This window comes from Ranitomeya variabilis, chromosome 5, assembly GCF_051348905.1.
Source record: "Ranitomeya variabilis isolate aRanVar5 chromosome 5, aRanVar5.hap1, whole genome shotgun sequence".
Taxonomy (NCBI): Eukaryota; Metazoa; Chordata; class Amphibia; order Anura; family Dendrobatidae; genus Ranitomeya; species Ranitomeya variabilis.
In genome coordinates this window covers 268,814,170-268,839,423 of record NC_135236.1, presented here as the reverse complement: position 1 = coordinate 268,839,423, position 25,254 = coordinate 268,814,170, and the positions used below count along the sequence as shown (strand labels likewise).

At 44.9% G+C, this 25,254-nt stretch overlaps 1 protein-coding gene across 2 annotated transcripts in view; it reads right to left on the bottom strand.

Annotated features, from left to right (window-relative positions):
- LOC143775753 (neuronal acetylcholine receptor subunit alpha-3-like) overlaps positions 1-25,254 on the bottom strand; it is a 125,300-nt gene that overhangs the window by 52,880 nt on the left and 47,166 nt on the right. The window contains exons 1-2 of one of the 2 annotated variants that reach the window (XM_077264270.1): positions 11,277-11,371; positions 9,660-9,799 (exon numbers count right to left, since the gene is read on the bottom strand). Coding sequence is in view for 1 of the 2 variants with exons in the window: in XM_077264269.1 (XP_077120384.1) it covers positions 9,660-9,799 (140 nt within the window). In the remaining variant the exon portion in view is untranslated. Of the gene's footprint in view, positions 1-9,659; positions 9,800-11,276; positions 11,372-25,254 lie in introns of those variants that run through there. The other variant, XM_077264269.1, reaches the window with a different exon arrangement.

Below are 25,254 nucleotides of genomic sequence, written 5' to 3'. Positions count from 1 at the left end.
TTGTATTGGTATCGGGTATCGGTATCGGCGATATCCGATATTTTTCGGGTATCGGCCGATACTATCCGATACCGATACTTTCAAGTATCGGAAGGTATCGCTCAACACTAATCACGACTGTAAATGCCTGCTTTATCTATGTGGAAATTTGGGGCATATTGGTCTCATTGTTTGGATGTAAATTAATATTTACATTTGTGTTTCATTTCTGTTGCAAATGTTTAGAGCACAATAGGAAACTTAACAGTAGAGAACTGAAACCCGGGGTGTAAAACCTTCCAAAGTGCTTAATTTACCTCTACACTAAATTCATGTCTGATTGGTCCAGTACTATGTAAATGAGGCAACATACAATGTATAGGAGGACATTGGCCATCATACTGGTTATGGAGAGACTGTGGAGGACATCTTAACATGTATGGGGGACTATAGGTTGCATCATAATGTGTATAGGGGTTTATGGGGTATGATACTGTGTATAGGAGGGCTGCAGGAGTCTGTGGACAGGAGTCTTTTACAATGGTGACTATGTAAGACAGCTGTCTTTAATGCAAGTAACGAGTTGATTAGGAGCGTCTAACTGGTCTATAGGAGCTAGAACTCGTAATGGATGGTAGGGGATCAAATACTTATTACTCACTGCAAAATGCAAATAAATTTATATAATTTATACAATGTCATTTTCCGGATTTTGTTTTTGATATTGTATCTCTCAATGTTAAAATTAACCTACCCTTAAAATTATAGACTGTTCATGTCTTTGTCGGTGGGCAAACTTACAAAATCAGCAAGGGATCAAATAATTTTTTCCTTCACTGTATATTGAAACCACAACAAACATCTCCCATATCTCATCTTTCTAAATGTCTAGGAGTGTGAAATGTTAAAATAAACCAGAGTCACACATTATAAGCTTGCTAATTTTGCCATATTTACTAAAAATAAGAATTATCTCTCCAATTAACTTCTACCAGTCGTCTTTTTGCCACAGTATGATCAATAATAATAACAACGTCTGATTTCATTCCGTATCCCAAGATTTCCTTGATGTGGGTTTTTTGGGTAAAATTTTTTTTGAAGAGGTTCTTTAGAATGAGATATAGATGTATGTGATACCAGAAACAATCTGTGGACAGATGTAGCACTGTTTTGAGAATAAAACAGCCTAGTTTTCATTATCCTGGACAACCCGTTTATTATTAAATAGATTAGTAATCTCAGATACCTCTACAGAATTGTAATTATCTATTAGGTAAATATCTAAAAAAGGGAATTAGACCTACCGGTAATTCTGTTTCCAGGTAGTCCCTCAGGACAGCACCATGGAGGTCGTCCTTCCTTGACCTATAGCGGGACAGGATCACAGAGAGGTTAAAAGGCCCCTCCCACCTCCACCCTCCAGTGTTTTTTCAAAGTACCACAGAAGGATAGAAGGAAATGTTCTAAACGTGCCCTTTCAAATGCGTATGTAATGAATCATTTAATGGCTTCATCTTAATCTCGAGCCATGGCGACCCAACGGACGAACGATTTGCTGGAAGATTTATCCTGTGCAAGCCTAAAGACAAACATAAGGGAGGGAAATAAGGGTGTAGTCCTGAGGGACTACCTGGAAACAGAATTACCGGTAGGTCTAATTCCCTTTTTCCATTACGTCCCTCTGGACAGCACCATGGAGAATACCAAAGTAAAGGTCCCAGGGTGGGTACAGAAGTACAAGGACCAAAGTCCCAGGAAAAACCAGGCTAGATATAGAAATGCATAACTAAATCCCATTATGGATACAATCCTGCTTTAATGTTCGTTCATCTTACCATAGATGAACCATGAACCCTGGGCCACAACATAGCATTAGGACACTCCAAACTCAGACTTTTAACCATATACACAAACGGAGTTCAAGTCCACTTTCGTATATAAAAGTATCACAAATTTTATTAATCATCAATAATGATAACAATTAAAATACAATACCGTAAATCTAATATTACATGTTCAGCATAGGGAAACAACAACGGTACCAGACCTGTGTGATCACCCACTCACTTCCATTAACCTCAATAAAGTGCTCAGTGCTATAATTCTTTTTAATGGGACCAGGTAAAAACCCCCAGGACCAAACTCATAGTAACTGTCTCACATCAACAAGTAATGTATATCCTGGCGCTCTTCCTTACCCATCTAGCAGGCAGCAGATGATCACACAGCACAGCCCCTGTAACCATACTCTATGGCTAGAGAAAAGTAGGTTTCTTCCAACCACAGAGGGAGATTATCTACTGTGAGGCAGTGGGACTATGGGTTCTCAACTGTAAGAGTCCTGGATACAGTTTCATTTATCTTAGGAGCCCTAAGAGCAGAGAGTATGTGAACCTCTGCCACCTGACACAGTGCTGCTGATTCGCCACAAGGTACCAAAGGCAGTGATACCGTCCCTGGTAAATATAACACAACAGACTTATGGGACAAGAATCTGTCTACTGGATGTTGAACTAGGCAAGTAGTCTGATTGCCGTATGTGGAGTTGGGAAGGATTCTTTCCTTCCACCTCGTGGGATTTTCTGCTCCCAGGACAGTAGTGTGTCCTTTTATAGGATGAACCAAAAAAGAAGTATGTCACCTTTTAAAGCTAATTATGAAAGAGACCTGCCTTTAGCACTCAAGGTAGTAGCTCACTTGAGAAATCTGTTCCAAACGGAAGAAATGCTAAGCCAATTCAAGCATAGCTGTTTGTTTGGCTAAGCCCTATTGTAAAGAATGAAGCAACATAAGCTCAATCTGGGTCCAAAACACGAGGACTTTATAACCATAGTTGGGGCCCAAGACAAAATGTGAAGTGGTAGGCCGATGATACAATGTGTGGCCACGCAACAAGGCACAAAGTCAGAAGGTCTAACTCAGAGGCCCACAGCCAGAGGCAAAAAAGGCACAAGGCACGAGGTACTATGAAGCACAGAGGCACTATGATACACTAATGATACCCCATGTGGCACAGGGGCACATTTTGATGCATAGAGGCACTATGAAGCCCTATGATGCAATATGAAGCAAAAAAAGCACAATGATGCAATATGATGTATAGAGGAATCATGAAGCACTTATGATGCAATATGAAGCACTTATGATACCATATGAAGCATCGTGATGCAATATGAAGCACCATGGTGCAATATGAAGCACCATGGTGCAATATGAAGCACCACAATGCAATATGAAGCACTATGATGCAATATAAAGCACCATGATGCAACACGAAGCACCATGAAGCAATATGAAGCACCATGATGCAATACGATGCAACATGAAGCACTGTGATGCAACATGAAGCACCTTGATGCCACATGATACAATACAAAGCAACATGATGCAACACAATGCATAGAGGCACTATGAAGCAACATGATGCAACATGACGCATAGAGGCACCATGAAGCACCATTATTATTATTATTATTGATTTATATAGCACCATTGATTCCATGGTGCTGTACATGAGAAGGGGTTACATACAAATTACAGATATCACTTACAGTAAGAAAACTAACAATTACAGACTGCTACAGAGGGGCGAGGACCCTGCCCTTGCAGGCTTACATTCTACAGGATGGTGGGGATGGAGACAATAGGTTGAGGGTTGCAGGAGCTCTGGTGTTGATGAGGCACTAGCTTCGGTAGTGATGAGGAGGCAGCAGGGTCACTGCAGGCTGTAGGCTTTCCTGAAGAGGTGGGATTTCAGGTTTTTCTGAAGAATCCAAATGTGGTTGATTGTAGGATGTGTTGGGGCAAAGAATTCCAGAGGATGGGGGATATTCGGGAGAAGTCTTGGAGGTGGTTGGGTGAGGAGCGAATAAGTGTGGAGGAGAGAAGGATGTCTTGGGAGGACCGAAGATTAAATTAGGGAAGATATCGGGAGATTAGGTCAGAGATATATGGAGGAGACAGGTTATGGATGACTTTGTAGGTCAGTATTAGTCATTTGAACTGGATACGCTGAGGGAATGGGAGCCAGTGAAAAGATTTGCAGAGGGGGGAAGCGGAGGAGTAGCGAGGAGAGAGATGAATTAGTCGGGCAGCAGAGTTAAGGATGGACTGGAGAGGTGCAAGGGTGTTAGCAGGGAGGCCACAGAAAGGGATGTTGCAATAGTCAAGGCGGGAGATGATGAGGGCATGCACAAGAATTTTAGTAGATTGACGGTTGAGGAAAGGACGGATTCTGGAGATATTTTTGAGCTGGAGGCGACAGGAGGTGGAAAGAGCTTGGATGTGCGGTTTGAAGGACAGGGCAGAGTCAAGGGTTACTCCGAGGCAGCGGACTTCTGGTACGGAGGAAAGCGTGACGTTGTTAATTGCGATAGATGGGTCAGGTAAGGAAGATCTATGAGAAGGAGGAAAGATGATGAGTTCAGATTTGTGCACATTGAGTTTGAGGAAGCGAGAGGAGAAGAAGGAGGATATGGCTGATAGACACTCCGGCATTCTGGACAGCAGGGAGGTGACGTCTGGGCCACAAAGGTAGATCTGAGTGTCATCAGCATAAAGGTGGTACTGGAATCCATGAGACTTTATGAGTTGTCCCAGGCCAAGTGTATAGATTGAGAAGAGTAGGGGTCCTAGAACAGAGCCTTGGTGGACTCCAACAGAGAGAGGGTGGGATGAGGAGGAAGCGGGGGAGTGGGAGACGCTGAATGTGCAGTTGGAAAGGTATGAGGAGATCCAGGATAGGGCGAGGTCTTTGATGCCAAAGGAGGACGGATCTGTAGTAGGAGGCAGTGGTCAACTGTGTCAAAAGCAGAGGACAGGTCTAGAAGGAGTACAGAATATTGTCCATTAGCTCTGGCTGTAAATAGGTCGTTAGTGATTTTGGTCAGGGCTGTCTCAGTTTAGTGATGGGGCGGTTGGCCAGATTGTAGATTGTCAAAGAGAAAGTTCAGCGTGGACGTGCTGCTCCAGGAGTTTGGAAGCGAATAGGAGAAGCGATATTGGGCGATAGCTGGACATAGCTGTTGGATCGAGGGTTGGCTTTTTAAGGATAGGCGTGATTGTGGCATGTTTGAAAGCAGAAGGGAAGGTGCCATAAGTTAGTGATAGGTTGGAGAGGTGGGTTAGGAATGGGATAAGTGTGATGATGAGGTTGGGGAGGAGGTGGGATGGGATGGGGTCGAGCGCGCAGGTGGTGAGGTGCGATTTGGAGAGGAGACAATTAAGCCCCCCTTCAGTGATGTTGGATAGGGAGGTTATGGGGTTCGGGCATTGGTCTGGTATACAAAGGGGTTGTGGTGGTTGAACAATGAAGACTTGCCTTGTTTAGTCGATCTTATTTTTAAAGTGTGTGGCAAAGTCCTCAGCAAAAATGAGGGGGGTTGGAGGGGGCAGTGGGGGGCGGAGGAGGGAGTTAAAGGTTTTGAATAACTGTTTGGGGTTGTAGGATAGGGAAGATATGAGGGTTGTGAAGTAGGCCTGTTTAGCAGAGGTGAGAGCAGATTTAAAAGCGAGTGTTGCCTGCTTGAATGCAGTGAAGTCATCTTGCGAATGATGCAATATGAAGCAAAAAGGCACCATGAAGCACCATGATGCAATACGATGCAATACAATGCACTATGAAGCACTATGATGCATAGAGACACTAAGATGCCATATGATGCATAAAGGCACTCAATATGATGCATAGAGGCACTATGATGCGATATGATGCAGAGGCACCATGATGCAATATGAAGCACTATGATACGATATGATGCACAGAGGCACTATGATGCAATATGAAGCACAGAGGCACTCAATATGATGTATAGAGGCACTATGATGCAATATGAAGCACAGAGGCACTCAATATGATGTATAGAGGCATCGTGATGCAATATGATGCACAGAGGCATTCAATATGATGCATAGAGGCACTATGATGCAATATGATGCACAGAGGCACTAACAGAGGCACTATGATACCATATGATGCACAGAGGCACTAAATATGATGCATAGAGGCACTATGATGCAATATGATGCACAGAGGCACTCAATATAATGCAGAGGCACTATGATGCAATATGATGCACAGAGGCACTCAATATAATGCAGAGACACTATGATGCAATATGATGCACTAAGATACAATATGATGCACAGAGGCACTACGTTGCTATGTTGAAATATGATGCACAGAGGCACTCAATATGATGCATAGAGGCACTATGATGCTATATGATGCACAGAGGCACTTAATATAATGCAGAGGCACTATGATGCAATATGAAGCACTAAGATACTATATGATGCACAGAGGCACTATGTTGAAATATGATGCACAGAGGCAAACAATATGATGCATAGAGACACTATGATGCAATATGATGCACAGAGGCACTCAATATAATGCAGAGGCACTATGATGCAATGTGATGCACAGTGGCACTCAATATAATGCAGAGACACTATGATGCAATATGATGCACAGAGGCACTCAATACAATGCATAGAGGCACTATAATGCAATATGATGCACAGAGGCACTCAATATAATGCATAGAGGCACTATGATGCAATATAATGCACAGAGGCACTCAATATGATGCATAGAACTACAGCCATGCTTGAAGGTGCCAAACAGTCCCACAGTTACAAGCAAGAGAGCAATCTCTCAGAGTTCCAGATAAATCTCCACTCTGGATAGTACATCTCATTTGTCAGACTGACCCCACCCAAAGGAGCTAATTAATGAGCCGCAGCTAGAGGGCAGTTTTCATGAAGACAATGAGTTGCATTAACACCATGTGTCCTCCTATGGATAGAGTAGTTAAGTTGCAAAGAAAAGTGAAACACCTGTTTATCGACCCAAAAAATGGAAAACTTCAAAAAGTCACTCTAAAGCTCAATCATAAGGCTCAGACAAGACATGGAACTAACTGAAGTCAAATCATGAGGTGTAGCCTGGACATATGGCTTTATTATAGCCTAGAGGTCCAAGGCCTAGCTGTGCATATGTGAAAACATACCTCGGCACATGAGACTCTAGGCACAGCTTTGGCACAAAGGCATGAGACTAGCATCAGCCCAGAGGGCTAGACCATCAACAGAATATTCCACTATGCACTCACCTGTGCTGGCTCCATACCTGCTAGAAAAACAGGGGGAGCTGGTAATGCCGAGAGCCCACCATGAAGGGAAGCGGCATCCCATCAGGAATACTGCATTGCTGCCAATGATTTTCTCTCCTGTGCCCCACGAGATCCAGGAAACCAGCCTGCTGCCTGTCTTGTTCTGCACTTCCGCGTTCTACCTTTGAACGCACACCGACCTTATGCCCTGGCATCCTGCTCTGACATCAGCGGAAGTGCGACGGCCTTCTCTACCAGGCGACTTCAGGAAGTAGCAGCGGGTTGCCAGCCGGTGTCGGAGCTGAGAGCCTCCACTGCGGGAAGAAGCAGCTTTACCCAGGAGCCTTGTCCACTTGCTGGTCTCTGTGGCTGAGGGACCCCCACCCGGAGGGTTTGAGCCCCGGGCTACTTGACAGGGGGAAGGTATAGATGAGCCGCACAATCCCCCTGAGCCCAATAAAACGTCCATCTTCTATCTTCACTCCTGGAGCAACCTCTCTTACAACCATCCCCTGAAGGAACAGGAAAAACACTGGAGGGTGGAGGTGGGAGGGGCCTTTTAACCTCTCTGTGATCCTGTCCCGCTATAGGTCAAGGAAGGACCCTGCCCGCAAAGGCTCACAATCTACAAGGGATGGGTGAGAATACAGTAGGTGAGGATAGAGCTGGTCATGCAGCGGTTTGATCGATCGGTGGTTACTGCAGGTTGTAGGCTTGTCGCAAGAGATGGGTCTTCAGGTTCTTTTTGAAGGTTTCGATGGTAGGCGAGAGTCTGATGTGTTGTGGTAGAGGGTTCCAGAGTAGGGGTGATACGCGAGAGAAATCTTGTATACGATTGTGGGAAGAGGAGGGAAGAGGAGATAAGAGGGGAGTAGAGAAGGAGATCTTGTGAAGATCGGAGGTTGCGTGTAGGTAAGTACCGGGAGACGAGGTCACAGATGTATGGAGGAGACAGGTTGTGGATGGCTTTGTACGTCATGGTTAGGGTTTTGTACTGGAGTCTCTGGGCAATGGGGAGCCAGTGAAGGGATTGACAGAGGGGAGAGGCCGGGGAATAGCGGGGGGACAGGTGGATTAGTCGGGCAGCAGAGTTTAGAATAGATTGGAGGGGTGCGATAATGTCAGAGGAGAGGCCACAGAGCAGGAGGTTGCAGTAGTCAAGGCGAGAGATGATGAGGGCATGGACTAGGGTTTTTGCAGATTCTTGGTTGAGGAATGTACGGATTCGTGAAATATTTTTGAGTTGAAGTCGGCAGGAAGTGGAAAGAGCTTGGATATGTGGTCATGCAGAAGGATGTTCCAGGCAGCAGATCGTATCCAGACTCTGTCACGTCTGTCATGTGCTCAGTGTGATCCTGCTTTCATCTGGAAGAGCACAGGGCACCAGTGGCGAATTTGCCAATCCTGGTGTTCTGTGGCAAATGCCAAGCATCCTGCACAGTGTTGGGCTGTGAGCACAATCCCCATCTGTGTATGTCGGGCACTCAGACCATCCTCATGGAGTCGTTTTCTAACCGTTTGTGCAGACACATGCACATTTGTGGCCTGCTGGAGGTTATTTTATTTTGCAGGACTCTGGCAGTGCTCCTCCTGTTCCTCCTTGCACAAAGGCTGAAGTAGCGGTCCTGCTGCTGGGTTGTTGCCCTCCTACGGCCCCCTCCACGTCTCCTGGTGTACTGGCCTGTCTCCTGGTAGTGCCTCCAGTCTCTGGACACTACGCTGACAGACACAGCAAACCTTCTTGCCACAGCTCGCAATAATGTGCCATCTTGGATGAGCTGCACTACCTGAGCCACTTATGTGGGCTGTAGAGTCAGTCTCATGCTACCATGAGTGTGAAAGCACAACCAACATTCAAAAGTGACCAAAACATCAGCCAGAAAGCATTGGTACTGAGATGTGGTCTGTGGTCCCCACCTGCAGAACCACTCCTTTATTGAGTATGTCTTGATAATTGGCAATAATTTCCATCTGTTGTCTATTCCATTTGCACAACAGCATGTGAAATTGATTGTCAATCAGTGTTGCTTCCTAAGTGAACAGTTTGATTTCACAGAAGTTTGATTTACATGGAGTTATATTCTGTTGTTTAAGTGTTCCCCTTATTTTTTTGAGCAGTGTGTGTGTGTATATATATATATATATATATATATATATATATATATATATATATATATATATACATATATATATATATATATATATACTGTATATATATTCCCTAAAATACAAAGAAGATATGTAATCTTTAACTTTAGTACTTTTAGAGATCATTTCATTTTCAACTTTCAACTTTCTTAACTGTTCACAATAACAGTAATTTTGATCAGGGGTGCCCAAACTTTTACATGCCACTGTATATTTGGCCATTATCTGTATTACAGTCAAATCAATGGCTACATAAAGTTTGACATCTGGATTTTCATGTGTTTTCCATGCAATTCCCCTTTAATACTGTATAATAGTAATTGGATGCATCGCACCTAGATGCAGAGAATGGTTCATATATGAAATAATATAATGACAGTGTAAATGAATGACAGTCAAGAACATCAGACATCTTACCACTTTAACAAGCTGTGACAATGACACTTCAAACTGTACAGTTACGGGGTCAGACACATTTTCCACTGGTCGGATATATGGATTGTATTTGTCAAATAGAGTTTTGTAGAGTTTGTGTTCTGCATTGAAACATATGCACTCTAGAAATGAAATATTAGATATCATTATTAAATTATTACATTGGTGCTGACAAGATAACAGACCTCACTTTTGATAAAGATAGATAGATAGATAGATAGATAGACTGATAGATAGATAGTAATATAGATAGATAGATAGATAGATAGATAGATAGATAGATAGATAGATAGATAGATAGATAGATAGATAGATAGATAGCAAAAAAAGGTAGGCAGCACTCCAATAGTAATCAAAATAAGAGGACTTTATTAAGCCCATGTTGGGTGGTGACATTCTGGTTCAAATAAACTTTTCTCAAGGCTTGAAACTGAAACATCGCCTGCCTGCTTCTTAAGGCCCCGTCTCACATAGCGAGATCGCTAGCGAGATCGCTGCTGAGTCACTAGTTTTGTGACGCAACAGCGACCTCAGTAGCGATCTCGCTATGTGTGACACGTACCAGCAATCAGGCCCCTGCTGTGAGATCGCTGGTCGGGTCGGAATGGCCTGGACCTTTTTTTGGTCGTTGAGGTCCCGCTGACATCGCTGAATCGGTGTGTGTGACACCGATCCAGCGATGTCTTCACTGGTAACCAGGGTAAACATCGGGTTACTAAGCGCAGGGCCGCGCTTAGTAACCCGATGTTTACACCCTGGTTACCAGCGTAAATGTAAAAAAAACAAAACAGTACATACTCACCATCTGATGTCCGTCAGGTCCCTTGCCGTCTGCTTCCTGCTCTGACTGACTGCCGGCCGGAAAGTGAGAGCAGATCACAGCAGTGACGTCACCGCTGCGCTCTGCTCTCACTGTACGGCGGCTCAGTCAGAGCAGGAAGCAGACGGCAAGGGACACCGAAAGGCGAGTATGTACTGTTTGGTTTTTTTGGTAACCAGGGTAAACATCGGGTTACTAAGCGCGGCCCTGCGCTTAGTAACCCGATGTTTACCCTGGTTACCCGGGTGCTGCAGAGGGACTTCGGCATCGTTGAAGACAGTTTCAACGATGCCGAAGTCGTTCCCCTGATCGCTGGTCGCTGGAGAGAGCTGTCTGTGTGACAGCTCCCCAGCGACCACACAGCGACTTACCAACGATCACGGCCAGGTCGTATCGCTGGTCGTGATCGTTGGTAAATCGCTATGTGAGACGGGGCCTTTAGTGAAACCCTGCAGGTGTATCTAAATCTAATAAAGACCCTGCAGAGCTGGGATTTAACCCTGTCCTTGCCAGCTATGCTACTATGTACAATGGATTGTGAAAGTATTCACCCCCTTGGCTTTTTACCTATTTTGTTACATTAAAACCTGTGTTAAAATATTTTTGCAGTCTGATTTGTGTGTGATGCATCAGCACTGAATAGTCTAAGTTGGAGAAGTGAGAAAAATATAGGCATAGATTAAATTTATGGGACCAAATAAATAAAAATTGGCATGTGCATCTATATATTAACCCCTTTTGCTATGAAGCCCTTAAACATTTCTGGTGCAAGCAATTACCTTCATAAGTCACATGTGTCACGATACCCGGGTATTACTGCTGCAGGGGAAACTGCATCCAGCAGTAACAGAGCTGGACCAGAAACCGGGTAATTAACATGAACACCAACAGGACCTTTCACATGAGACAGATTGACTAGGTAAAGCAAAAGGACCTAGGATCATGTGACAGAGTGGGAGACGGTCAGGGGGCGGAGCTAAACGCTGGGGAAACAGAGAAGGAATAAGCATAAAAGAATAGTGAAACAAGCCGAAGTCGTAGCCAGGAGATTACAAGATACCAACAGGGAGAGTCAGAGAATAGTCAGAAGCCAAGCCAGGGGTCAGTAATCCAGGAAAGCGAATAAAGCAGGTAACAGCAAGACACGAAGCAAGCCAGCACACACTACAGAGGTCAAGCATAAAGACTGCAGAAAACCTATAGCTGACAAGGATACCATGTTAGGAGTGAGTATAAATAGCCCTCCCATCTTGAAAGAGAGGCTGAGAACATTTAACCCTGAGAGTACAAGACATAATCTTGTCCTAACCATGACAGTACCCCCCTTTAACGGGGGGCCACTGGACCCCCCAGGCTTCTCAGGGTACCTGGCATGAAAAGCCCGCACCAGTCGATCAGCATGCACAGAACTGGCGGGAACCCATGACCGATCCTCAATAGAATAACCCTTCCAATGTATTAAGTACTGAAGCCTTCGACGCTTCCACCGTGAATCAATGATGCGCCCTACCTCATACTCCGGCTGACCCTCTACCAACACTGGCAGAACATTGGATGAGGAATCTTCTCTAACCGTCCCCAAAGGTTTTAATAGGGACCTGTGAAAGACATTAGATATTTTGAAGGAGGCGGGCAACTGTAATCTATGGGCCACTGGGTTGATCACCTCTAATACCTTGTATGGACCTATAAATCTGGGGCCTAACTTCATAGAGGGTACTTTAAGTTTGATGTTACGGGTGGACAACCACACCTTCTCCCCCACTGTCAGTGTAGGAGCTGACCCCCTCCTCCTGTCAGCAAAATGTTTGTACCTCCTTTGAGCTTTGGAGATATTACCCTGAACCTCCCTCCAAAGGGTTCTTAACTGTTGCACCAGACCCTCAGCACCAGGGCAACCAGAATCTATGCGGGAAAATTCTCCAAATTGCGGAACAAATCCATAGTTGACCTGAAAAGGAGATTTGCCCGGCGACTGATTAATACGACAGTTGAATGCAAATTCTGCCATGGGTAATACCTCACACCAGTCCTCCTGTCTGGAAGAGGCAAGACATCTTAAAATCTGCTCCAACGACTGGTTGGTGCGTTCAGTCTGACCATTAGATTCCGGGTGATAAGCAGAGGAGAAAGACAACGTAACCCCCAACTTCTTACAAAAAGCCCTCCAAAATCTAGCAACAAATTGCACACCCCTGTCAGACACCACATTCACAGGGACCCCATGCAACCGAACTATATGCTGAATGAACAAACGAGCTAAGGTTTCAGCAGAAGGCAATGTAGATAACGGCACAAAGTGGCTTGTTTAGAAAATCTATCAACTACTACCCAGACTACAGAGTTGCCCCTTGAAGGAGGAAGATTAGTGATAAAATCCATGGACAGGTGTGTCCAAGGTTTATCCGGAATTGGCAAAGGTACCAATTCCCCGGCCGGCCGGACCAGAGAGCTCTTAGAGCGAGCACACACCCCACAAGTATTCACAAACTTTTTATATCAGTACCCATAGAAGGCCACCAAAAATTCCTAGCTACTGCCCCCCGGGTAGCTGCAATCCCAGGATGTGCACTCAACACAGAGTCATGAAATTCTTGCAGAAGTGTGAGACGGAAATGATCAGGTACAAACAGTTTACCTTGGGGTTTATTCCTGGGCGCTTGTGACTGTGCTTCCAAAATCTCTCTCTGTAACTCAGATGAGATTTCAGCCACAACCACTCCAGGTTGAAGAATGGAGGAAGGAGGTTTTGGAGGGGACACACAATCAAAACTTCGGGATAAGGCATCCGCCTTTACATTTTTAGACCCTGGTCGGAACGTAATGGTAAAATGAAATCGAGAAAAAAAAAGTGCCCACCGAGCCTGTCTGGGGGTCAATCTCTTAGCAGACTCGATATAGGCCAAATTTTTGTGATCAGTGATGACTGTAACGGGATGTACAGCCCCCTCCAAAAAATGCCTCCATTCTTCGAAGGCCAATTTAATTGCCAACAATTCCCTTTTGCCGACATCATAATTTCTCTCAGCCGAAGAGAATTTTTTAGAGAAAAAGGCACAGGGTTTAAGGTTAGTAAGGGTGGACGGGCCCTGAGACAACACTGCCCCCACCCCTACCTCCGATGCGTCAACCTCCATGATAAAAGGTCTCGACGGATCGGGTTGTATCAACACAGGGGCTGAAATAAAACATTTCTTCAGGGTCTGGAAGGAATTTTTTGCGGCCTCGGACCAATTTTTTACCTCCGCCCCTTTGAGTGTAAGATCCGTTAAGGGTTTCACCACCTGCGAAAACCCTTTAATGAACTTCCTATAATAGTTAGCAAAGCCCAGAAATTGCTGCAACCCCTTCAGGTCATGAGGCTGCACCCAATCTGAAATGGCCTGAACCTTCCCCGGATCCATGCGGAACCCATCCCCAGATACAATTAATCCCAGAAAAGACAGTTCTTGCATAAAGAATGAGCACTTCTCCAATTTAGCGTATAAATGATTCTCCCTGAGTCTCACAAGAACTGTCTGAAGATGGTGTAAGTGAGACTGACTGTCCTCAGAGTATATCAAGATGTCATCCAGGTAAATGACAACATAGCGCCCAATCAGGTCAGAAAAAACAACATTAATGAAATTCTGGAACACAGCAGGGGCGTTAGTGAGACCGAAGGGCATAACCAAATTTTCAAATAAGCCCTCGGTAGTCAAAAACGCTGTTTTCCATTCATCTCCCTCTCGAATCCTTATCAGGTTATAAGCCCCTCGTAAGTCAAGCTTAGAAAACCACTTGGCCCCAGTAAGTTGATTACATAAATCAGGAATCAGAGGAAGAGGATACGTGTTTTTCACAGTAATCTTATTAAGTTCCCGAAAGTCGAGGCATGGTCGCAAACCACCATCTTTTTTCTTCACAAAGAAAAAACCCGCTGCGACGGGTGAAACAGAAGTCCGAATATGCCCCTTGCGGAGACTCTCAGTGATGTACTCTTTCATGGCTTGGCGCTCGGGCCCAGACAAATTGTACAGATGAGCCTTGGGCAATTTGGCTCCTGGGATTAAATTAATAGCACAATCACCGGGTCGATGTGGTGGAAGCGCTTCGGGCTCACTTTCGGAAAACACGTCTTCGAAGTCTTTCAGGTACTCCGGAATACCCTCCAGACCGACAGACGACACAGATACAGACTTTATCGGGTTAACAAAAGGTCCCAGGTTACAACACGGACCATTACCCTTACATCTCCATTGAGTAAATTCCCCCGCCCCCCCCAATCAATGGCAGGATTGTGGCGTTGCAGCCAGGGCATTCCCAGAACCAGTCCTGCAGGCAGATTATTCAATACAAAACAACTTAATTGCTCCACGTGAGTGGAACCCACTTTCAGAGAAAAAACATCAGTCCTGAAACAAATTCCATCCCGGGTAAGAGGAGATAAATAAACAGCCACAATTTTAACAGGGTTTTTTAACCTAACTGTCCCTATCTTATTACGAGTCACAACTTGGGCATCAATCAAATTAACGGAAGAACCGCAGTCTACAAAAGCCGTTGTCACCACAGGACCGCCAGCAAGTTCCAATTTCACTTGGAGCACAAGTTTTTTAAGCGAGAAAAAAATGTACCTGGGAGTCTGGACAACCTCCTCGATTGTTGCCCAGACTCAGTCGTTTCTCAGATGCTTTCACAGAAGGGCAGGATGGACAGTTCCTTTTCCAATGACCAGAGGCTCCACAGTAAAAACACAGTTGATTGTCTCTGCGGTGTCTTCTCTCTCTCTCAGAGACCGAGACTGACCCAATCTCCATGGGCTCAGATACAAGTGCAGCGTCACATAATTTAGAGAACAATGAAGTCTCCTGTTGCATCATTCCTCTAGCACGGAGTCTCCGGTCCATACGAACTGCCTGTGTCATGGCGTCCTCCAGGGTATCAGGAGGAGGATGAAGTGCCAGAGCATCCTTCAGATGGTCAGACAGACCCATGCGGAACAACCCCCTCAGGGCTGCATCGTTCCAAGAAACTTCAGCTGCCCAGCGCCTAAACTCTGAGCAGAACCATTCAGCGGAGTGCTTCCCCTGTGTCACACTCATCACCATATCTTCTACAAGACGCACTCTATCAGGCTCATCTTAAATGAGCCCCAGGGACTCAAAAAACAGGTTCACAGACATACGCTCAGGAGCAGAGGGAGAGAGAGAGAAAGCCCATGCCTGCGGGGAACCCCTTAATAAAGACATACAGTTAGGTCCATATATATTTGGACAGAGACAACCTTTTTCTAATTTTGGTTATAGACATTACCACAATGAATTTTAAACAAAACAATTCAGATGCAGTTGAAGTTCAGACTTTCAGCTTTCATTTGAGGGTATCCACATTAAAATTGGATGAAGGGTTTAGGAGCTTCCGCTCCTTAACATGTGCCACCCTGTTTTTAAAGGGACCAAAAGTAATTGGACAATTGACTCCAAGGCTATTTCATGGACAGTTGTGGGCAATCCCTTCATTATGTCATTCTGAATTAAGCAGATAAAAGGCCTGGAGTTGATTTGAGGTGTGGTGCTTGCATTTGGAAGGTTTTGCTGTGAAGTAAACATGCGGTCAAAGGAGCTCTCCATGCAGGTGAAACAAGCCATCCTTAAGCTGCGAAAACAGAAAAAAAAACATCTGAAAAATTGCTACAATATTAGGAGTGGCAAAATCTACAGTTTGGTACATCCTGAGAAAGAAAGAAAGCACTGGTGAACTCATCAATGCAAAAAGACCTGGGTGCCCACGGAAGACAACAGCGGTGGATGATCGCAGAATAATCTCCATGGTGAAGAGAAACCTCTTCACAACAGCCAACCAAGTGAACAGCACTCTCCAGGAGGTCGGCGTATCAATATCCAAATCTACCATAAAGAGAAGACTGCATGAAAGTAAATACAGAGGGTTCACTGCACGGTGCAAGCCACTCATAAGCATCAAGAATAGAAAAGCCAAACTGGACTTTGCTAAAAAACATCTAAAAAAGCCAGCACAGTTCTGGAAGAACATTCTTTGGACAGATGAAACCAAGATCAACCTCTACCAGAATGATGGAAAGAGAAAAGTATGGCGAAGGCGTGGTACAGCTCATGATCCAAAGCATACCACATCATCTGTAAAACACTGCAGAGGCAATGTGATGGCTTGGGCATGCATGGCTGCCAGTGGCACTGGGTCACTAGTGTTTATTGATGATGTGACACAGGACAGAAGCAGCCGAATGAATTCTGAGGTATTCAGAGCCATACTGTGTGCTCAGATCCAGCCAAATGCAGCCAAACTGGTTGGTTGTCGTTTCATACTACAGATGGACAATGACCCAAACATAAAGCCAAAGCAACTCAGGAGTTTATTAAAGCAAAGAAGTGGAATATTCTTGAATGGCCAAGTCAGTCACCTGATCTCAACCCAATTGAGCATGCATTTCACTTGTTATAGACTAAACTTCAGACAGAAAGGCCCATAAACAAACAGCAACTGAAAACCACTGCAGTGAAGGCCTGGCAGAGCATCAAAAAGGAGGAAACACAGCGTCTGGTGATGTCCATGAGTTCAAGACTTCAGGCAGTCATTGCCAACAAAGGATTTTCAACCAAGTACTAGAAATGAACATTTTATTTACAATTATTTAATCTGTCCAATTACTTTTGGTCCCTTTAAAAACAGGGTGGCACATATTAAGGAGCTGAAACTCCTAAACCCTTCATCCAATTTTAATGTGGATACCCTCAAATGAAAGCTGAAAGTCTGAACTTCAACTGCATCTGAATCGTTTTGTTTAAAATTTATTGTGGTAATGTCTAGAACCAAAATTAGAATAATGTTGTCTCTGTCCAAATATATATGGACCTAACTGTAACTACCCCCACCCTCTGCCTTTCATTTCCAGAGGCCCAGGGACATAACTCATAAAACAACTTACATCCCTCCTTAAAGACCCTGAACAATTGTTTATCTCCAGAAAAAGTGTCGGGTAATTTTACCGGCGGTTCAGGGTCCGCTAAGGATATATCAGAGGGACCCCCCTCCCAGGACCGAAATGGAGCAGGCACCTGTAAAGCACCTGCCACATCTCTCTGCACCTGTTGGTGCGAGTGGACCAGGGCTTGCTGTTCCACAGACAGATTCTGCAAAAGCTGAGAAAGTTCATTAACCTGTGCGGTGAGATCCTGTGCAGGGTCCATGGCATACAAACACCACCCCCCACACCAGGGAGAAAACTATCAGGTCAGCTATAATGTCACGATACCCGGGTATTACTGCTGCAGGGGAAACTGCATCCAGCAGTAACAGAGCTGGACCAGAAACCGGGTAACTAACATGAACACCAACAGGACCTTTCACATGAGACAGATTGACTAGGTAAAGCAAAAGGACCTAGGATCATGTGACAGAGTGGGAGGTGGTCAGGGGGCGGAGCTAAACGCTGGGGAAACAGAGAAGGAATAAGCATAAAAGAATAGTGAAACAAGCCGAAGTCGTAGCCAGGAGATTACAAGATACCAACAGGGAGAGTCAGAGAATAGTCAGAAGCCAAGCCAGGGGTCAGTAATCCAGGAAAGCGAATAAAGCAGGTAACAGCAAGACACGAAGCAAGCCAGCACACACTACAGAGGTCAAGCATACAGACTGCAGAAAACCTATAGCTGACAAGGATACCACGTTAGGAGCGAGTATAAATAGCCCTCCCATCTTGAAAGAGAGGCTGAGAACATTTAACCCTGAGAGTACAAGACATAATCTTGTCCTAACCATGACACATGCTTAGTGAAAGTAAGCCAACCTGTATGCAATCTATGCGTCACATGGTCTGTCACTTTACCTTTTTTGAAAGGCCACAGAGGTTGCAACATCATTAGGAAGCTAGCCAAACAACATCATGAAGACCAGGGATATCTCCAAACAAGTTAGGGACAAAGTTGTTGAGAAGAACAAGTCAGGGTTAGGTTATGAAAAAATATCTCAATCTCTGATGATCTCCCGGAGCACCATCAAATCCATTATCATAAAATGGAAAGAACATGGTACCACAACAAACCTGCCAAGAGAGGTCCGCCCACCAAAACTCTCAGCCGGGGCAAGAAGGGCATTAATCAGAGAGGCAGCAAAGAGATCAAAAGAAACCCTGAAGAAGCAGCCTGAAAAATCATCTGTCCATATGACCACAGTACATTCCATAGAGGTGGCTTTTAAGAAAGAGTGGCCAGAAAAAAGCCTTTCCTTACACACAAAATTGTAAAGCTCACTTTGAGTTTGCTAAAAGACATGTGGGAGACTCCCCAAATATATGGAGTTAGGTGCTGTGGTTAGATGAGATCAAAATTGAACTTTTTGGCCACCAAGGTAAATGCTATTTCTGGCGCCAAGCCAGCACAGCTCATCACCCCAAGAACACTATCCCCATAGTGAAATATGGTGGTAGCAGCATCAAGCTGTGGGTATGTTTTTCGGCAGCAGCGACAGGGAAAATGGTCCGAGTCGAGGGGAAGATGCATGGTGTGAAATACAGGGATATTCTTCAGCAAAACCTCTTTTAGTCTGTCATTCATTTGAGACTGGGACAGAGGTTCACCTTCTAACAAAACAATAATCCAAAGCATACTGCTAAAGCAACAATGAAGTAGTTTAAGGGGAAACGTGTGGAAAGCCCAGACCTTATTCCAATCTGTGGTCATTCTTGAAGATTGCTGTTCACCAGAGGAAACCATCTAATTTGAAGGAACTGGAGCAGTTTTGCCTTGAGAAAATGGCAAAAATCCCAGTGGCAAGATGAGGAAAACTCATAGAGACTTATCCAAAGCAACTTGCAGCCGTAATTGCAGTTGTAGGCATGTTCTTTACATGAATTGATGCAAACCAAAGAGGGGTGAGGTCTTTCAAAAGCCACTGTGTATATATCCAGGGCCAGCGTTTGGGGCAGGCAGACCAGGCAGATGCCTGGGGCCCCCACTCACAAAGGGGGCCACCTGCATCTGCAGCCCCTTTATGAAGTGCCCAGGGGGTGTACAGCAGTGAGTAACCAGTGACTCCCTGAACCTCTCTCCCAAGCCCCCTTACAGCCCCTTCTCTCTCTTTTTCCCTGCCTGCAGTCAGGTTAGAAGTTGCAAGTGAGGGGGAGGGGCCCGATTACAGCACAGCAGACAGAGGTCAGAGCTGGGCCAGGAGAAAGATGCCTGCAGCCCTATGTTTCTGTGTCCTCTCCCCTTATGGCTGCTCCTAGCACTGTCCTGGGAATGGATCTGTAAAAGTGAAGCCGCAGAATCTGATAAGTATACATGTATATGTGTATCTGTGTGTACATGTGCAGTATACAGTGTGTGTATCTGTATATGTGTATATAGTTTTTGTGTACATATATACAGTATATAGTATGATTGTGTAGATATGTGGTGCATGTGAGTATATATACTGTATATATAAAGTGTGAAACAACTGAAATTATGTCTTATATTCTAGGTTCTTCAAAGTAGCCACCTTTTGCTTTGACGACTGCTTTGCACACTCTTGGCATTCTCTTCATGAGCTTCAAGAGGTAGTCACCGGGAATGGTCTTCCAACAATCTTGAAGGAGTTCCCGGAGATGCTTAGCACTTGTTGGCCCTTTTGCCTTCACTCTGTGGTCCAGCTCACCCCAAATCATCTCGATTGGGTTCAGGTCTGGTGACTGTGGAGGCCAGGTCATCTGGCATAGCACCCCATCACTCTCCTTCTTGGTCAAATAGCCCTTATACAGCCTGGAGGTGTGTTTGGGATAATTGTCCACTTTGAAATTTGCCTAGGGCCTCATTTTGTGTAAAACCAGCCCTATATATATCATTTCTACACATATTGACTAAAAAGACATAAAATAGTGAACTGAATACTTCAACATTCAGGAAACCCACAGCTACTAATTATTTATTTAAATGGGGAAGTAATGACTCAAAACTCCTTAATAAAAGAATCCCCACAGGTCAATATCTGAGGATATGTAGGATTTGTTCTTACAATCAGGTGTTTGAAAAACAAGCAAGAGAAATAAAGGATAGATTCCTAGAGAGAGGATATCCTAAGGTGATCCTCAACATCTATATACAGTTACGTCCATATATATTTGGACAGAGACAACATTTTTCTAATTTTGGTTATCAACATTACCACAATCAATTTTATACAAAACAATGCAGATACAGCTGAAGTTCAGACTTTCAGCTTTCATTTGAGGGTATCCACATTAAAATTGGATGAAGGGTTTAGGAGTTTCAGATCCTTAACATGTGCCACCCTGTTTTTAAAGGGACCAAAAGTAATTGGACAATTGACTCCAAGGCTATTTCCTGGACAGGTGTTGGCAATCTCTTTGTTATGTCATTCCCAATTAAGCAGATAAAAGGCCTGGAGTTGATTTGAGGTGTGGTGCTTACATTTGGAAGGTTAGCAGGGTAGCACATGTAAAGGAGCTGAAGCTCCTAAACCCTTCATCCAATTTTAATGTGGATTCCCTCAAATGGAAGCTGAAAGTCTGAATTTTAACTGCATCTGAATTGTTTTGTATAAAATTCATTGTGGTAATGTCTATAACCAAAATTAGAAAAATGTTGTCTCTGTCCAAATATATATGGACTTAACTGTATATAATTGCCTAAGGGGTACTTCCGTCTTTCTGTCTGCAACTTCCGTCACGAAAATCCTGCATCGCTGAATGGTTTTGCCAGCTGCCTGTCATGGCTGCTGCGACCAATCAGCGACGGCCACAGTCCGATTAGTCCCTCCCCTACTCCCTTGCAGTTAGTGCCCGGCGCCTGCTCCATACTCCACGCAGTCAGTGCCCGGCACCCGCATACTACCCTCTGGTCACCGCTCACACAGGGTTAAAGCCAGCGGTAACGTACCGCGCTATGCCGCGGGTAACGTTACCACTGCTATTAACCCTGTGTGTCCCCAACATTTTACTATTGATGCTGCCTATGCAGCGTCAATAGTAAAAAGATCTAATGTTAAAAATAATAAAAAAAACAAAAAACCTGCAATACTCACCCTCCTTAGTCCGACGATGCGCTCGCGGCTGCCGCCATCTTCCATTACCAGAGATGCTTTGCGAAATTACCCAGAAGACTAAGCGGTCTCGCGAGACCGCTAAGTCATCTGGGTAATTTTGCAATGCATCCTGGGAACGGAAGATGGCGGCAGCCGCGCGCATAGGGACAGCTTCGCTGGATCCCAGGGGGTGAGTATATAACTATTTTTTGTTTTAATTATTTTTTTTAACACGGATATGTGCCCACACTGCTAAATACTACATGGGCAGTGTTATATACCGCGTGGGCTGCGTTATATACAGTGTGGCTTCTATATACTACGTGGCCAGTGTTATATACTACGTGGACAGTGTTATATACCACGTGGGCAGTGTTATATAGCACGTGGGCTGCGTTATATACAGCGTGGCTGCTATATACTACGTGGCCAGTGTTATATACTGCGTGGGCAGTGTTATATACTACGTGGGCAGTGTTATATACTGCGTGGGCAGTGTTATATACCGCGTGGGCTGCGTTATATACAGCAAGGGCAGTGTTATATACAGCATGGGCTGCATTATATACCACGTGGGCAGTGTTATATACCGTGTGGGCTGCGTTATATACAGCGTGGCTGCTATATACTACGTGGGCAGTGTTATATACCGCGTGGGCAGTGTTATATACTGTGTGGGCAGTGTTATATACCACGTGGGCTGCGTTATATACCGCGTGGGCTGCTATATACTACGTGGGCAGTGTTATATACTACGTGGGCAGTGTTATATACCACGCAGGCAGTGTTATATAGCGCTTGGGCTGCGTTATATACAGTGTGGCTGCTATATACTACGTGGCCAGTGTTAAATACTATGTGGCCAGTGTTATATACTACCTGGGCAGTGTTATATACCACGTGGGCAGTGTTATATACCGCGTGGGCAGTGTTATATACCACGTGGGCTGCGTTATATACCGCGTGGGCTGCTATATACTACGTGGGCAGTGTTATATACCGCGTGGGCAGTGTTATATACTACGTGGGCAGTGTTATATACCGCGTGAGCAGTGTTATATACCGCATGGGCAGTGTTATATACCGCGTGGGCTGCGTTATATACCGCGTGGCTGCTATATACTACGTGGCCAGTGTTAGATACTATGTGGGCTGTGTTTTGTACTGCGTGGCCTGTGCTATATATTACATGGCCACTGTTATATACTGCATGGCCTGTGTTATATACTACGTCGCCTGTGTTATATACTGCGTGGCTGCTATATACTGCATTGGCTGTGTTATATACTATTTGGGCTGTGTTATATACTACGTGGCCACTGTTATATATTGCGTGGCCTGTATTAACACATCGGGTATTCTACAATATGTATGTATATAGCAGCCACATAGTATATAGCACAGACCACGTAGTATTTGTCTGCTATATACTAGATGGCTCCTATATACTACGTGGCCTGTGGTATATGCTATGTGGCTGCTATATACATACATACATACATATTCTAGAATACCCGATGCGTTAGAATCGGGCCACCATCTAGTGCCTTATAATGAAGCTAAGAGCAGAATGAGGGTAATTCAGCTCTATGTAGCAGAAATGCTACACCGCTGGGTGGCGCTCAGAGCTATCTGGCTATGACAATGACAGGGGTCTCCTGCAGACCCCCAGTTGTCATGCCAAAAAATCGGTGACCCACAGTCATGTGACGTGGGTGCTGATGGGCGGCGTTAATGATGCGGTTCTGCGCATACATGGTAAATGCCATGGTCATAGTTTGGCAGCAACATTTAACATGTTAACAGCCGCTGGTGGATCGCGATTCCACCTGCAGCTGTTAGCGGCACATGACAGCTGATCAGATCAGCGGGCTTATCATTGGAGCCTGCACCAAACAGAGGGAGGAGTCCAATGTTGGGTATATCCGTCATTGTACATTAAGGGGTTAACCCCAGGAATGAAGTGGCTTTGGAGACATTGATGCAATTGAAAGTTTGCAATGTAAGAGATTAACTGTTACGGTTGCAAAAAAGGTGTACAGATCACTGACTCAAAGTGATGGTGTCACTGTCATAGGTAGCATGATTTTGCTGTCCCTGAGAAGTGTGATGTGCCATATATTCCATTACATCTTCTGCTTCCTCCCTGATAATTCACCGGAGTAAAAAGAGTCCAAAGAGTCCAACTGACTATAAGGAACCACAGATGGGCGAATCTGAAGAGCTATTCACACATTGTACTCCATGGTCATCCGAAGTGTCCTCAAAAGATTCACAGAGTCAAGAGGAGGAAATCTGTACCGATGCACACTTTTTTAGCTTGGATCTGGGGCAGGACCAAGTTGGGTCCGAGCAGCATCCCGACCCTCGTCATCAGACATTAACTCCTGGGGGAGAGGTTATCCTGATTAGACTCAGATATCTGAGGCTCATGTGGACTGTACTGTACTCTCAGGGCAGGAAGAGGAGGAGGGAGACTCCAAGGGTGAGAAATGTGATAATACAGAGGATGATGATGATGAGGTGTTAGATCCCAGTGGGCGTGAACATAGAGGAACACAGCTGAGTAGGTCATCTAAGGAGAAAGACGAGGAGGTTACGTTGCATTGTACTTTGCAGACACGTAGTGATGCACCCCCAGCCACAACTTTGGCTGTGACCAGTAGCATCTGTGGATCTGCAGCTCACAGGGGTGTCAAGGGTTGCCTAGCCTGGGTCTCTTTTGACACTGCAAAGGATGTGCCAACTCAAGTAATCTGCCAACTTTGCAAAAACAACTGAATAGAGGTAAAAATAATAGGCAGGCAATAATTTGACTACTACATGTATGAACCTTCACATGCACAATCAACATGCATTACTCTGGGAATCCCACTGCGCTAAAATGTGGATCAGCAGACCTCAACAACCATCAGCCGCCCCATCAATCACATCTGCTGCTTCTTCTCCTCTGCTACCGTGCCTAATGAGACGCAGGTCTTCGATTGCATAACCTTGGGCTCTTTACCTTCTCCAGTCATGCTGACTGAGAGCCCGCCATCAGCTGTAATGGAAACGGAAATGTGTGCTGTTTTTGACTGATCTCAGAGAACAAAAACACCACAACTTTGTCAATCCACCGTAACATCTCTGCCTGCACCTCTCTCACGGTTCAGCAGTTTGTCCGGTTCACGTACTCTGCCCTCTCTCAGCACTGCAGGCAGCCCACGGTTCAGCAGTTGAGGTCACATAAAAAATTATTTCCTCCTACGCATAACAAAGCTAAGAGGTTGAACTTCACCATTTCCAATCTGTTGGCTATGGAAATGCTGCCTTTCCGCCTGGTAGATACAGACGGTTTCTGAAAACTGATGGCCGTCGCAGTCCCCCAGTACCAATTGCCCAGTTGCCATTACTTTTCTATGAAAGCTGTGCCTGCGTTACACCAGCATGTCACAGACAACATCCCCGTTTCCTTGACTAAATCTATATCTAGGGTGCATTTCACCACAAACACTTGGACGAGTAAGCATGGCTAAGGGCATTACATCTCGCTTACTGGGCACTGGGTGACTCTGGTGGCTCTGGGGGCAGTTGCTGCTCCACAAGTCTTGGAATCCCCAATTCTTGCAGGACAAACCTCTACATTTAACACTTCCTTCATTGCTTCTGCCTCCTCCTCTATCTCCTCCACCTGCGCCCTCAACCTCTTCCATAATGAGACATGCATTCCATGCC